The sequence below is a fragment of the Podarcis pityusensis genome (genome assembly GCF_964106645.2).
Source record: "Podarcis pityusensis genome assembly, chromosome: 2".
Classification (NCBI taxonomy): domain Eukaryota; kingdom Metazoa; phylum Chordata; class Lepidosauria; order Squamata; family Lacertidae; genus Podarcis; species Podarcis pityusensis.
Window position 1 is genome coordinate 100,330,019 of NC_138029.1, and position 15,782 is coordinate 100,345,800.

Genomic DNA, 15,782 nt, shown 5'->3' on the forward strand with positions numbered 1-15,782 from the left:
ATTGTGCTAACACAGGGGTGCCCAAACTTTTTCCAAAGAGGGCCAGATTTGATGAAGTGAACGTGTGTGAGGGCCGACCAAACTGAGCTTTTTAAAGGATTTTACCCCAGGACATATACTGCCACTGGGGCCAGATTAAATTGACCAGCGGGCTGGATTAGGCCTCCAAAATGGACATTGGACATACCTGTGCTAACAGAACTTTGTTGAGTACCACCCACATGTGAATGCTCAGTTTTAATACCAGACCACAGCCTTCCAGAAATGTGCTATGAACTTAAGACAATATTCATGCAAAACAATAAAAACAAAACAAAACACCGGAACCAATCATATTTGAACAGGTTTATTATAAGAAAAATTAACATGACATTAAGTAAAAATGCAAAAATTGTGCAATTATGGCAAAATGTTTAAAAAATCCACACATTTGCCCTCAGAGGACTACAGTACTTCTTACTAACATACCTGAGCACTGAACTTCTGATGTCAATTCTAAACAGGTTTTGGAACACAAGGAGTTTTGATATTATGCAAACTACATGCACTGCACAAACAACAAAGCCAGCTGTAGTTGGGTAGAGGGGCAGCCCATCAGGCACTACCACCACACAGCACCGCTTTTATTTCTGTGAGGCAAAGCACTTGGCGGAGTGTTTCTTCAAATCAAAAAGTTCTGGAATAAAACTTGGATCGTTTTCAAAAAAAAAAAAAAAAAAAAGCATTTAAAATGGAAAAGTAATGTCTCAAGAAGCTAAGCTAGAAGAACAATAAAAAGGGCAGATAGATCAAACATAGCCCTGCAGAGCTTAGCACAACTACAGTTTTGCCGTCTGTTCTCATGCTGTGCAGGGTTCGTTTTAAAATCAGATTTTAAAAAAGCAAGTTTTATACTGGCAATTTTCACTAGATAATTTAGAAGCATGTAAACAACTAAAATGTCTTGGTTAATATTAACTGCTTAAATTATTCATGCATAAGACTCAGTGTATTTCACCCCCATGGCAAAAAATTCAAGAGTTAGCTTTCAAGCACGCTACAACCAATCCCCCCCCCCCCCCCAGTGTGAATGGTTAGACAAAAAAAGATCTTTGTATTTAGTGCAGATAAAAATGAAAATTAAGAACAAACCAACTGTAGAATTAACCACAGCATATTCTATACATCACATGACAGGGTCATTTGCTAACTTAAACTATTTTTTTTAAATTTCAAGTCAAGATTGACATTTCTACTAAATAAATACAGGAGATTGTCAAAAAGCAGCAACAAGTCTTGTAAAGATTTTCAACAGAACTTTTTTTTTTTTTGAAAGACACATAACACCTTCTTTGTAAAAAATAAAATACTAACAACTTTTATGGGAGGGTGCTTCAGAAAGTTTGCAGCTAAGAGGCTTACAACAGCGCAAATATAGCCAACTAAGGATTAAGAAAAGTTAAATATGTGAAAGCAACTGGATATGTGTGAACAGTATCCCCACCATTAACTTATTTCAGAATTTAGTCACGGCAACTATGCTTAAGACATCAAAGCCTTAGCCTTTTAGAGAAGCACCTGAACTCGCATCTAAGGCATTAGACTGACTGCACCTTACCATTTGAAGCATTGGATTCATGTTCAACTATCAAGGGAACATTTCACTGTCCTTCATTCTTTTCCCATCGCCATTTCTTAATAGGATGGGCACACAAGACAGCCTTGTCACGCTGAATGGAAACTGCTGAGCCATTCAGACACACTGCAGCACCAATTCACATCTCCAGTTGGCTACACAGAGACTAAGGTGCAGATTAGATGCTGTAGGCATACAGACTATTTTGCACGCAGTTCTGCAGCACTGCTACTCCACGGATTAAGCATCATTGTGGAAATGTAGAGTTATGAACTTTTGCAAAGAAAAGTGAAGAAAAGCATTAGTTTTTTAGTTACCCAGCCTATATCGTTTACTAGCCTGACATCTCAATGCTGTTAAAGAGAGACAACAATGAGGAAAAAAATATAAACACATCATGACCGATGCGCCCATTTTGTCTCTTACGTTCAGGTCACTGTACCTTGAGCACGGTACATAAAGAAACCCAAAGACAAAAGGCTTCTTGCTGAATCTCTGAAAGATGAGGTATGTAATAGAACGAGGCTTTATTGTCCTTTCAGTTTCACAGTTGTGTTCTATGTATTGTGCAAGATTTAAAACGTACAAACACAAGTGGGATCATGTTAGCACAAACGAGTTGGGGATTACAAGTTGATACTTACTGAATATTCTAAACGTAATCTCTTTAAACCACAGTTTCACTGACATGCATATCTATAAAGTCAGAAATAGTTAAGTCAGAAATAGTTATCATCCTTGGGTATAAGGCCGGTCACCATCTTTCAAAGTGGAACTTAAATTGAATCAAGATGAAAGCAGGGCATGTTTCATTCTTGAGCAACCATGCTCCTCAACCTGTTCTCCCTGGCAAGGTATCACCAGTAAGAGGCCTACTTTCAACACTTAGATCCTAAAGAGATGTTAACAAATCCTTAGTCACTCCAAATGAAAAGCTAGAAAGTCTTCTTAGACCTGGTCTGTACTTGACATTAAACCAGTAAAAGAAAAATATCAACTATGGCTTAACATAAATGAGCAGCATGCTTGTACATGGAACTAATGCAGTGCTTCTTTTATCCTTCCCCCATTTCCACGGTGCTGCTGGTAAGCAACCTGGAGCTATTATAACAACTGAACACAGGTTCCTTGTTTTCTTTCCTCCAAAATAAAGCAGGAGTAGCAAGCCAGTAACAAAACGTTGGCTTCCAATTATTGTTTGTTTAGAGAGAAACCGACCACCAGCCCAGGTTTAGACATCATGACAAACTTGCCTCCCAGCAGCACCGCAGGAGCTCACCAAGTGAAATGGCACAGTGCTCATTCCAATTAAGCCAAAGTTTATTTTTAACCATGGTTTAAAACATCAGGGCTTTGTCCCAATGTACTGGATTCTTACTCTGTTCCAAAAGCTTTTATGTCTGGACTTCCTAAAGTGGCTACCCTTTGAGCACAAAGAAAGCTCAGTAGTGCAAACTTTCACATTATTCCACAAGTAACTGGAGTGCTTAATATCAGTTAGAAGGATCCGACGGTACTGGCAAAAGCCAGAACTGCTTCTACATTAAGCTGACTGGGGGAAACCATTGTTTCATGAGAATTTGTCAGCTGCAAAGACAAGCACATGCCAAAACGGCAACAGAAGGAAACATAAGGTGATGAGTTAATATGCCATATTTTTGAAGGATGGCTCAGTATTATTTTCCCAACAGCCAGCTCTCACACAATACAATCTTATGCATGTTTACGTGGAATTAAGTTATTCCATGTTCAATGGAGTTTACCTCCCAGGTAAGTGGGAAAATAAGTGCAGCCTAACTCAAATTATGGATGACAAGAGATGTCACAAACTTGACTGTTAAGTCTTACTGGAGGATGGACAAAAAAGTGCATTCAGCGCTTAACCTTCTAAAAGCTGGAACAACTCTCCCCAAACTAACAGACATTAATACTTTGCCTATCCTTATTCTATGCAAGAACAAATTTCACAAGAAAAAGTCAAAATAAAATAGAGGCTCATATACAAAGCACTAAGATACATGTTTAAGACTAGAGACATTAATACTAATGGAGTGCTGTAAATTAGCAGTCCCATTTGACCCATTTCAAACTTGCAAGTATTAAAAATGTGCTAGCACCATTGGGTTTAAGCCCTTTATGGAGTGACCAATGTGTTCAACTGCTTTTGAAGCTATACATTTAATTGGCAGAAAATGGTTCTTCTGATGCCACTGGAAGTTCAAGAGTAGACAATCACACACACTAAAACTCACAGAAAAGGAGTGATGCAGCCACCTAATGGAGGCGTTTTTTCAAGGTGGTAGCTCATGTTCTGCTGCAAATTTTGATATTTCTGCAGTAGCTACCATAATTTATAAACATAAATATTTCAGTACCTTTATACATATGGAAGAGGTAAAAGGACCAGGAACTTGTCTATTTAGTGTCACTGAATCTAAAACAGCAAACTAGTGATATTGCCTCAGATTTTACCCGTATTTTAAATAAGTCACTTCAAACTTGCTCTCTTCACTTCAGCTATTCATGTTAGATTTTTGCTCTCTGCGTTACCCCAATCCACCTACTCTTGCTTTTAGTCAAACTGTCACTCTGAAACAACATGATCAAATGACTCTAGCAAAGAAAATGCTGATAATTGCACTTCGTAACCCACACCTTTCACCGCAGGAAAACATCCATTAGGAAACTAAACTACTAATTCCCTTCTCCCCACTGCAACCTTTAAAGAGCACCCATCCCCATGTAAAAAACCAAAAAAAACAAACCAGCAACCATTTCAGCTCACATTAAATACTGACAGAATTGAATTGGTTTTTTTCTTTAAAAACAGATTTTTCTGCTACCATTAAATACCAAAGTACTAAGGCCTTTTACCAATGAAAGGAGGAGGGGGTTGGGGACAGAAGAAGTCAAATAACTTTCTGAAGACACTGTGGATACAATTTAGCAACAGCACATTCAAAATGACGTCCAAGATCCCAAAGCTTATCTGGGGTTTCATACACCTTCTGCCACTGGTCAGTAACTTCATCGTACTGATAGAGAGAATTCTTCCTGCTGGTTCTGAAGACATGTTCTTCAACAGTGACTTGAGTAGCTCGGACAAACAAATGAAGTTTATTTTTGAGGATGACGAGTTTAATGTATGGATTGATGGACTGGTCACACGGGAAATCCCTCTTTCGAGTCCACTTGTTCAACTCAATGTCATAGGCCTCTACGGTAAACATACGCTGATGGTTTCCACAGGTTCCAGCAATATAGTAGATGGAGTTGTTGTAGACAGCTGCCAAACCCTGGATCCTAGGCACAGTCATAGGAGTTAGGAAACCCCAGTAATCTTTTCGAGGATCATAGCAGAGAAAAAATTCTCCTAGGGAGAGAAAGGAAGAGAGACCAAAGCATAAGAACTTAAAGTTTGCTCTAATATGACAGTGGGCAAAGTCCAGAATAAGAGATTTCCCTTTCTGGCTTTCCAAAGGACATCTCATCACAATGTTACCCTAGCTTAAGAGTCTCAAACTTTAAATGCATTTTTAAAATACAATTATTCTAGGACTTGGGTATGGTTACTCCGCAAGAAGTGCTGCTTTTATGTTAGATATCCAAATATATACCTAATGCAACCCAAAAACAGAGGGCCACAACCTTCAACATTCCCTACTATCTGCCATGCTGCCAAGGCCTGTTGAGAGTTTGGAATCTAACCACATTTGGAGGGCTACAGGTTCCACAGTATTGCTTCATGCAGTGATAAAAAAAACCCCATCCAATTTCCTAGATAGGAAATTTTCCAATTTTCTGACTATCTAGGAAGTTGGGTGAAACTGAATTTAAATAGTTAAATAGTTAAATTTAAACTAAAATAGTAATTGTTATGCTTTCCTTATATATTAAACATTGCTGGTGAAAACTCATTTATCCCAATTTAAGAGGTGAGTTGCATTAACTTAGGTGACAATCTTAAATGGGCTACCTAAATACCACTGAATTCCATGAACGCTGCTGTTCATTAAAACCAGTTATCAGCTTCGTCCACTACAGAGAGTTGTCCATATCAAACCTATCTGAGTGGTGTGCACCACCATACTTCACCATGTAGAACTTAATTAGGCAGAAAACAGTTAAGATTTCCACATTAATTCATTTTCAGACACGTGACTCCTGGAATAGCATACATTTTGCTGAAACTCACAGGAATATCACCACCACCATCATCATTTGGGATAGCTTAGTCAGTAGAGCATAAGACTCTTAATCTCAGGGTCATGGGTTAAAGCCCCACGTTGGGCAAAAGGTTCCTGCATTGCAGGGGGTTGGACTAGATGACCCTCATGGTCCCTTCCAACTCTACAGTTCTATGAAGTTGTATGATCATCATAATCATGCTTTTTACCTTAAAGTCCCAGGACAGACTGCAAAGAGTACAGTATTGAAAACAGTTTAAAACAATTTCAATCAATAATACCAGTGCAATAACAGTTTGGGTAAAGCTTATACATTGACAAGATAAACCATGGTTTCTAAAGACATTTACATCAACCTTTTGCACTCAATCAACCTTTTTACTTTTTATTCTGTTCTACATCTACTTTTGAATGTCAGTGTTGAAATAAGTCTCTTTGTACTGTTTTACTGCAGATTTAACAGAGACTAATAGCTACTTTCCCACTTGCCTAGGAAAGTTCAAAATACTCCAGGTTAACAGGTGCTGACCCAAGAGTCTCTATTTTGGAGCACCTCTCCAGCAAGGTCTAACCTCTTTATATCAGAATCAGGCAAATTAGCTTTCAGTACACATGTAGATTATCTAGCTCAGACATAGGCAAACTCTGGCCCTCCAGATGTTTGGGACTACAATTCCCATCACCCCTAGCTAATAGGACCAGTGGTCAGGGATGATGGGAATTGTAGTCCCAAACATCTGGAGGGCCGGAGTTTGCCTATGCCTGATCTAGCTGTACTTTGTCAGAAACTTTCCAATTTGTTTTGTAAACCGCATTTCCAAGTGTTTCCTACCATTGGTAGATGTCCTTTAAATGTTTCCCTATTGAAGTGAGCCCTTTATCTCATTTAATTTCTTGACTCCTGCTAACCTGAGGTTCCCCCATTGGCAAAGCCCTGCTACTAATGGGGATAAGTTGTGTGGCATTTAAGTAGAGCACAGGCAGAGAAAAGAGACTGATAAGTATTATTATTTCACTTGTAGGTTTTCAAGAGTCTGATTAGAGGTTTTATTTTCTGCACCTTTTTTGCATAAGTGTGAATATTCAGCAGGAAGGACACTTTTCTTAGGCTCAGAGGCCCTCTAGAGTCTAAACCATTACTTGACATGTTCTCAGGCAGAGCTGCAGCAATAAAACATTTAGTATTTTGAACAGGAAGGACATTTAAATGCAACACCCTCCTATAAAATAGTTCTCATCAAGTTTTAAAAGGGTTTAAGTTTAAAAACAGTTTGAGGGTTCTAGCAATGCTTGTCCTCTGGTATAAACTCTCTTGACTCACTTTTTTGCAGTAGGGAGGGGGGGGTTCTAAGTGAAATTTGCTCAATATAGGAAAAAAATGCCAAAGTATTATTTCTTTCTGATTATGAAGCCTCTTTACCTTCTGTTATGCACCAACTTGTTATATATGGCAATATAATAATAATTTATTATTTATACCCCGCCCATCTGGCTGAGTCTCCCCAGCCACTCTGGGCGGCTCCCAATCAAGTGTTAAAAACAGTACAGATATCTGGATTCACTGTTAACTTCACCAAATCTGAGTTTATGTATATGTACACCCCGCCAAACCTACAAATGCACTGGCACAAACAACTGGCCTGAATCTCTGTAATATCTACTTTAAATACCTGGAAGTGATTATACCTAAGAATCTATCAAAACTAGAAAAATTGAACTTTACTGCCTTGATAAAAGAATTCACAATGCTCAAAGAATCGTCTTAGGTTACATTCTTGTGGCCGGGTAGAGTTTCTTTAGCAAAAATGATGCCCTTACTGCACAATCTTTCTTTATTCAGAGCTTAGCAATTCATTTCTCACGTTAATTAATTGGCCAAAAAATACTAAATTTTATTCATGCAAACCAGAGAACTTAACGATCTCATAAAACCCTTTATAGTCAAGAAAGCAGGAGGTATAGCAATACCTAACCTAGAAAGGTAAGGACTTTGCTCCCTTACTTACACAATATTCTTTTGATTTTACAAGGCTCAGACCAGGTCCCATGGTTAAAAAAGGAGGATGATACGTCAAGACTTTATGCATTCACTCCCTTATCAGAAAATGAACAAAACGACATCAGAAGACATTATTAACCCATTTCTAAAATCAGATTTGTCCATATGGGAGACTGAAACATTTACCTTTTGATTTCCTTTAGTCCCAAGAACTCAACATTCTTCCTTGTGCACAGCAGCCAAATCAGGCTCATTCGAAAAGTGGGAAACAGTGGGATTATATAAACTCAGAATCTTCTACATTTATCAAAAGCCCTTTACAGCTCCAGAAATAAATTTTATATTGGGAGATATACCAGGTGGCTGGTTGGAGATACGCATTATAAATTTTCTAAATCAGCCAAATATAAGGATTCAAGCATTACACAGCTTAAGTAGTTTTGAGCAACTACTCAACTCAACCAACCCTCTGGGAAGGGGAATCAACTTCCAACTATATAAAATCCTCACACAATTGACTACCCTTCTTCTTACTTCATGAAGACTAAAATGGGAAAGAGATTTTTGAGACTTAGAGTAAAAACTCTGGGAACAAATTTGGAATAAGCTACCATTTGGCTTCATCTCAATTAGAACTCGAGAAAAGCACATCACTGGTACATGTACCCAGACAGATTATATGGACTTAATCTTAACTCCAATACTTTGGCCACCTCATGAGAAGAGAAAACTCCCTGGAAAGGACCCTGATGTTGGGAAAGATTGAGGGCACAAGGAGAAGGGGACGACAGAGGACAAGATGGTTGGATCGTGTTCTTGAAGCTACCAACATGAGTTTGACCAAACTGCGGTAGGCAGTGGAAGACAGGAGTGCCTGGCGTGCTCTGGTCCATGGGGTCACGAAGAGTCGGACACGACTAAACGACTAAACAACAACAAAATCTTAACACATCCAACCTTTGCTGGCAAGAATGCAATTTACCTTGCTCTCCAGTACATGTGGTGGTTTTGCCCCAAAATTATTCCCTTTTGGGAAAAAGTTATTCAAACAATTAATCAGATGTTGAGACAAACACTGCAACCAGACCCAAAATTAGCCCTACTTTCTTATTTTACCCCCTAGATTAAGAACATTAAGAACCAATAAAGACCTCATCCTCCATTTATTAAATGCAGCTAATTACTTTAAATGCAAATCTTTTTGAACCCAAGTATGGGGCATCATGCTTATGGATAAATTAACAATTTCACAAAAGGAATATTGATCTGGGGCTCACACCTTCCACACAACATGGTAGCCTTTTGTTAACTTTGTTAAGACAATTGAACTTGGTTTTCACCCTCCATCTACTCATGGAACCTCATATAGATACTTTCATATTATTGCCTTTCTTGGAACATCTAAAACTGCAACCATCAACTGGTATTTTTCTTTCTTTTCTGTACAACCGCTAAGCTCTGTTTTCCTTGTATGGATATGTTTTATTATTTGAAATTAAAAACCAGTTTTAAAAAATGAAAGATGGGAAACCTTCAGCTGGAGGTTGTCTGCACTCTTAACTTTCATCATGGCCCATGGACAGATATGATGGGAGGGCTAAACCAACATCCAGAGGGCCACTGGTGCCCCACCCTTGACCAAGTATGAAGGCAGCCCTGTTTAGGGAAGTTTTTAATATTTGATGTTTTATTCTGTTTTTATCTGTTGGGAGCCGCCCAGAGTGGCTGGGGAAACCCAGCTGGATGGGCGGGGTATAAATAAATTTATTATTATTATTATTATTATTATTATTATTATTATTACTACTACTACTACGACAGGTCAAGGAAGAATGAGAAGTATTAGTCTAAATATATTTTGCCTAGTCCCAGGCAGCAGCCCCATTGTAATAGGAAAACACAATTTTCCAGGAATTCTGCTTCTTTTTCAACCCTTTCCACCTCACTACAGGAACCACCTCACTACAAACACTTTGCATAATGTTAGAGTACAGAAGAGGTGGGACTGAACCAGATTTTATCAGTAATAGGGACTTAAAATGTTATGTGCTACGAATCCTCCAAGACAGAAAGGAAGCTGCAATACATCTACCTGACCTTTTTTTGCCTGCCCTGCTATTGTCTCTCTTTGAAGCAGCACAATAAAGCTGGGGGGGGAAGTGGGAAACTGCTGATGCCAAGTGTGGATCCATTTAGAAAGGAGCATCAAATCCCATAAAAATGTCAGATGCATGTTATCCTACTATTAATTTCAGCCATTTTCACCATCCCATTTCCACACACACACACTCATCTTGTTATATTATAGGTCTCCATGAATCTCCAGAACACTCCTACCAAATCCAGGGATTTCCTGGATTAACTAGGTTTGCTTCAATATCAATCACAAGGCTACTCTAAAAGCCATTTCTATAGAGGCAGCCTACCAAGTGATTTGAAACAGAGCAATTCTATTTAAGCCGAGGGTTTGGTGACTTGAGGAAGGCTGCTCTGTTGGTAGGGGCAGCACTGGGGTATATATATGCATAAGAAGGATCGGATGGATGGATGGATGGAAGATAGGCAAGCAAAGAGGATGACTAGTTTATTCCTTCCCATCCATAACTAATTATTGCTGGCTACCCTTATTTATGAATGTGCATATGAACTTAGAAAAATGTGGCACAGATTAGAAAGAAGAATACTTGGGGGGGGGGGGAGCAGAAATCACAGAATCATATTCAGAGGCAAGTGCTGCATAGAAGATCCAGAATTTCCTTATACCCAGTGATGCAAGGTTTCTGGGGGGGAAAATCTCAATGCAAATTAGGCTAAATTGCATAAGATATTATGTGCTGATAATTTTCTGAGGCCCTAGAGAGTGACCTAATTTAGTGTGTTTTACTTGCATTTAACAAAGAAAGCCAACAACTTTGTACTCCCACACTTGTATAATACAGTTGTACCTTGGAAGTCGAACAGAATCTGTTCCTGAAGTCCGTTCAACTTCCAAAGCGCGGCTTCTGATTGGCTGCAGGAAGCCCCATTGGACGTTCAGCTTCCGAAAGAACATTCGAAAACCGGAACACTCACTTATGGTTTTTGATCGGAACGTTCGACTCCCAAGGTGTTCGGGAGCCGAGGTATGACTGCATTTTATTTGCAACTGGCATCCAATCACTGTTACTAATGAACTTATGAAATGGAATATTTTCCAAGGAAAAATTAAGCACTAGAGAATTCTGACAAATTGTCCATACTGGCAAATGTTCCACCCCACGTCACTGCTTATACCTAATCTGACTAGTCTTTTCTGAATGACAGTAACTTCCCAGGTCCTCACACAGTGATAGGTCTTTGCCAGCCTTGCTACCCAAAGTCCTTTTCACTAGTATTGTTAGGAACTAAATCTAGGATTTTCCACATGCAAGCCATGTACTCAGCCCCTGATCTATGGCCCAGTCAATAATGCTGCTCGTGCTTCCTGAAATCATTCACTTTGTGTTGTGGACAGCAATCCCAGTACATTCTACCATGACTCTTAAGTAGTGGAATATATTGTAACATCAACTACACACAATACCATATTTCTCCTCCATCAAGTAATAACTACTGGCAGTATGTGTCAAACCAATGCTAAGCCATGGATACAAACTAGTATTACCTAGTATTACCAAGCTAAAAAAGCAGGCAATACATAGGTCACCGAGTAATTAACTTCCCTTTGCCTACAGTTTAGGTGGACATAAGTAGAAACTTTCCTTTATACAAGCTATAACCCGTAATAAAGTTATTCCGAAGTAAAGGCCTGAATGAGATTTTTTCTGTGAAACGTTCCACTTGTAGATGCTCCCACACAGATACCACAGGGACACAAAGCATCTTACCCTGTAAAACATAGATATTGTCTTTATATTCCACAGCATTATGAAACTCCATTGCTACAGGCATTGGACAGACAGCTGTCCAGCAGTTCTCTCGGCCATCATAACACTCCACAGATTTCAGGGAGTTGCGCCCATCTCCTTCATACACCCGACCACCTATTGCATACAATTTACCACAGCAATGAACCAGTTTGCAGCCTATTCTGGCACGAAGCAGTGGAGTCTTAGGGATCCATCTATTGCCTGAATGATCATACATCCAGAAGTCACTTTCTGCCCTGTGGTCTATGGAGACCTCACTGCTGCTTGGTCTGTACCCTCCAGCAATGTAAATGTCATTGTCGGGAGACACAAGAATCCCCACTTCCCGCAAATCATTGGGTGGTTTGCATAGTTTGAACACTCTCCCTGTGACGGAATCTAAACAAGGCACTGTTTGCTTCTTTCCTGAGTGTTTGTGGGCAGCATCAAAGCAGATGATCATTTCTGAAGCAGTCATTCCAAGCCGTTGGGTATAGCCATTGGCACTACTTTCTCCTTTCTGTACACAGTTTTGGGCTATAGCCTGTGCAAACATGGGAGGAATTTTCTCTACGAATGCTTCATCCAACAGGGGCATGCGGATGCATTTGGCAAAAATTTCCGGCAAGTGGACTTCTCTTTTGTTGGGTTCATGTTCAAACCATCTTATAATGCTTTCATAGACATGCTCTTCCTTGTCAACGTTTAAATCATTACTGTCCAGTATGCTTATGAGTTGGTCCTTCCTCAGTTGGAGAAACTCTTGTTCTTTGGTGACACTCAGGAACTTTTTACGAATGTAATCTTGTGAGCTCACTTTCAGTTCCTGATGCCCATAATGATCAGCAAAGATAAACACTCCAATGGAGTTCTGAGGATCCAAATGACTGATCATGTATTTAGCACACTGGTCCTGGATAGAAGGGATCTGGAAGATACTAGCTGCAGTGAACAAAGCTTGGACATTGGCCTCTGTCAGTGTTACTCTGGAGGTATATGCATAGTTCAGTACTAAATGCATGGACTCTGCTTCAACACCAACAATCCGAACTTCTTTCTGGGTACTCTCAGTAAGGCCACTAGTGAACATTGATCTACAAAACGAAAACATGCAGAGTTATTTATAAGGAACTACTGTTAACATGCCAACAGTAAGCTAATCTTTGTATTAACAATTACCTAATCAGTTTGGTTTTTGTAGAACACAAGACACATTTCTAATCTTAGATTGCTGGCTCAAACAATTTACTCAGACAGCTGAACAGACTTCTGACTTTTATTGAGCCACCATCCACTGATGGTATACAAATATGCATGCTATTGCTCAGGGCAGGGATTGCAACACAAGGCAAGCAAGGTTTCTTTTGCAACCACTGCAGTGAATAGCTATATATTATATACCACCTACGTTGCTGTTCCCAGCAGTTCATGCTAAATAGTCTGACTCCTGTGGTAATGAATTAAATGTTCTGCTATAGTTGCATATTGCAGCAATGCAACTTTGTGAAGCTGCAATAGCAGACTACAACTACATACATGACCAGAGTAACTGCCTATCATAGACTAGCAGCCACACCCACACTGCCAAGCCTAGGTTCAGCACAGTGAATGACCCTACAGAAAAAGAGCCTCCCACCCCTGATTTAAATGATTTAAAAGTTATAAAGTTCTTAAGCGTACAAGCAGTTTCTACTATTCCAAGTTGGATTAGTTTTGATGCAATATAAAATACTCATGGGGCTTGAAAGCAACCAGTTTTGCCATTTTTCTTCCACTGAGGATACCCACAACTTCCTTGAGCTAGGAAGTGTAAGGAGGTAAAAATGGACTGGACTGATTTTCTGTGTAACAAACATTCTTGTAGGAGGAGCTAGCAGGCATAATTCAGCTTTGTTGAAATTGCCTAAAGTCATCTTCTTTTGAAACTGTTTACTTTGGTCTGTTTCAACATAATGGGCAAAAAGGGGAAGAAACAGAAAAGAGGCTTCCAGCTACATACCTCTTTATTAGGGATCAAAAAGAAGAAGGGGGGAAAGGGAAGCTCTCAAATCAAAATTGGTATAGTAAACTTAAGGATAGACAAACTTTCCCTGGCACAAAGAGCCAATGATGCAAATAGCAAATCGGAACTTGGGTGCAGTGGGAGAGTTCTATAGTTTGTACTTTACTTACATGGTCCCCATTTACTCAGTTGCCTCGTTTCATCTCCTTTCCTTCATCAGCAATTTCAGACTGGACAGGAATAATGCATTCCTGTTTGTCTGCAGTTTCGCTCAGTGGCAAACCCATGAAGGGATAGAGAGAAATGTGGTAGCACTGGTGCAGAACCTGAAACTGGCCAGAGATCTTAGGTCTGTTTTGGTTTTTTACACGGATATACCTTCTCCAGACTTTTAGAGTGGTAGAACAGCTAGGTGGACAAAGGAGGAGACCCTATTTTCCCTAGCGGAAAGCAGCCCTTGGCATATTTTTCTTGGTTTATGTTTGTTGCTGTTCAGTCAGAAGCCTTATTTTTTCATGTGCTATGACCTAACAACTTAGCACCATAAACAAAGCCTAGGCATGATTTCTGTCAAGCAGGCAACTGTCTTTCCATTCTTCAGCATAACACAGTGGCATGCATGCAAAGTTTGCTAGAATGCAAGCAAATATACTTCCATTCTTCTAAGCATGTGCAATATTTTTAAAAATAGTGTATTTGTTCGCCTTTGGGAAGAAGGGCAAGATATAAAATAATAATAAAGAAAGAAATAAGGCTACGTTCACTGTTGCAACCTATCTGAAATCACATTACACCAGCAACCAATTATAATTGCCTGAGAAACTCATTACTTTTAAGCAAAAACTGTCAATGATTTCTTTTTCTTTTCAATGTATTCATTACAGAGTCAACACTAAATAACCCAACACAAGTACTGAATACAACCTCTTTTTTGCCAATTCCATACCTGTCAGATTGAACATTTAAGTTGTGATCACTATACGTTTCCCTAGTGGCAAAACTAGACCTCCGGATATAGGGCAGTATATAAATTCAATTAATAATATTAATATTAATAGCGGCCTCACTCGGAGCATAACACAAGGCCAAATGTCCAAGGCTGTAAAGCACTCTTGCAAATTAGCAATACTTCATACATTTATAATACCACAGTCTACCTCATTTATTCAACTGGTTAGTAGAACATCTGCCTGGAGAATAAGTTTGGTGAAAATGAATAAATCACATTTCATATTGATATGGAAACATGATTAATCAATCCAGAAGTTTGCAATGCACAAACTTCTACTGCCATTATTCCTAAACCTTAAACGAATGTCTGCACATTAATATTGAATGCAACAGCTAAAATATAATGAATGGAACATTAACACAATGCATTGCTCTCAAAATGTACCTGAAGTAAGGACTGATTGCAGCAAGAACATTCCGATGACAAGAAAAAGTTTTCCCATGATCTACTTCCACCACAATATCTGTCAGCTGTCTTTCATCATACATTGCTTTGAGCTGCTGGAGAATGCTACAAGCATGGGAGGGATCCATCCCAACGCTGGCTGTGCTTGAAACAGGAGTTCCATTCAATATTTGTGAGAACTTGCTCGGTTCTGGTAAAACATTGAAACAGATAAAACTTAGCACAGAGTAAAAAGAGAAGACTCACAAGCTTCTTGCATGTTTTCATGGATCAAGAAACGAGTCGTATTTTATACGTCGTGAACACTAGTGCTTACACCTTGAAGGAGACAAGATGCCTTCCCAAGACTTCACACAAGCTACAACACATACTAGGCCTTACAGATTTCTTTTTTCATCAGTCACCTTGTGGTAGAATTCCATACATCTCTTAGGCAAGAGATTCAGTACACATTAAAACATGGTTTAACATTACATGGATGAGCACGAACAAGCCCAAGCAAAGCATCAGCCTTGCACACTCCCACCCACTCACATCCCTGATACAACAAGAACTGCAACTTTTGGAAGAGTTTCACTTTTCAGTGATCCCAGCTTAGTGCCACATTCGAACCACAGATCTTGTTTTAAAGCAAACTCTGGTAAATTTAGTAACACACCAGCTTCTTAACCCATC

The 15,782-nt window shown here is 39.3% G+C and overlaps 1 protein-coding gene across 3 annotated transcripts in view; it reads right to left on the reverse strand.

The window, feature by feature from the left end:
• Nucleotides 1–330: 330 nt before the first annotated feature.
• Nucleotides 331–15,782, reverse strand: part of KBTBD8 (kelch repeat and BTB domain containing 8) — a 29,247-nt gene continuing 13,795 nt past the window's right edge. For all 3 annotated transcript variants that reach the window (XM_080995755.1, XM_080995757.1, XM_080995756.1), the window contains exons 2-4: nucleotides 15,087–15,297; nucleotides 11,668–12,782; nucleotides 331–4,988 (exon numbers count right to left, since the gene is read on the reverse strand). In XM_080995755.1, the coding sequence (XP_080851881.1) occupies nucleotides 4,525–4,988; nucleotides 11,668–12,782; nucleotides 15,087–15,235 (1,728 nt within the window). In that variant the 5' untranslated portion in view covers nucleotides 15,236–15,297 and the 3' untranslated portion in view covers nucleotides 331–4,524. The remainder of the gene's footprint in view (nucleotides 4,989–11,667; nucleotides 12,783–15,086; nucleotides 15,298–15,782) is intronic.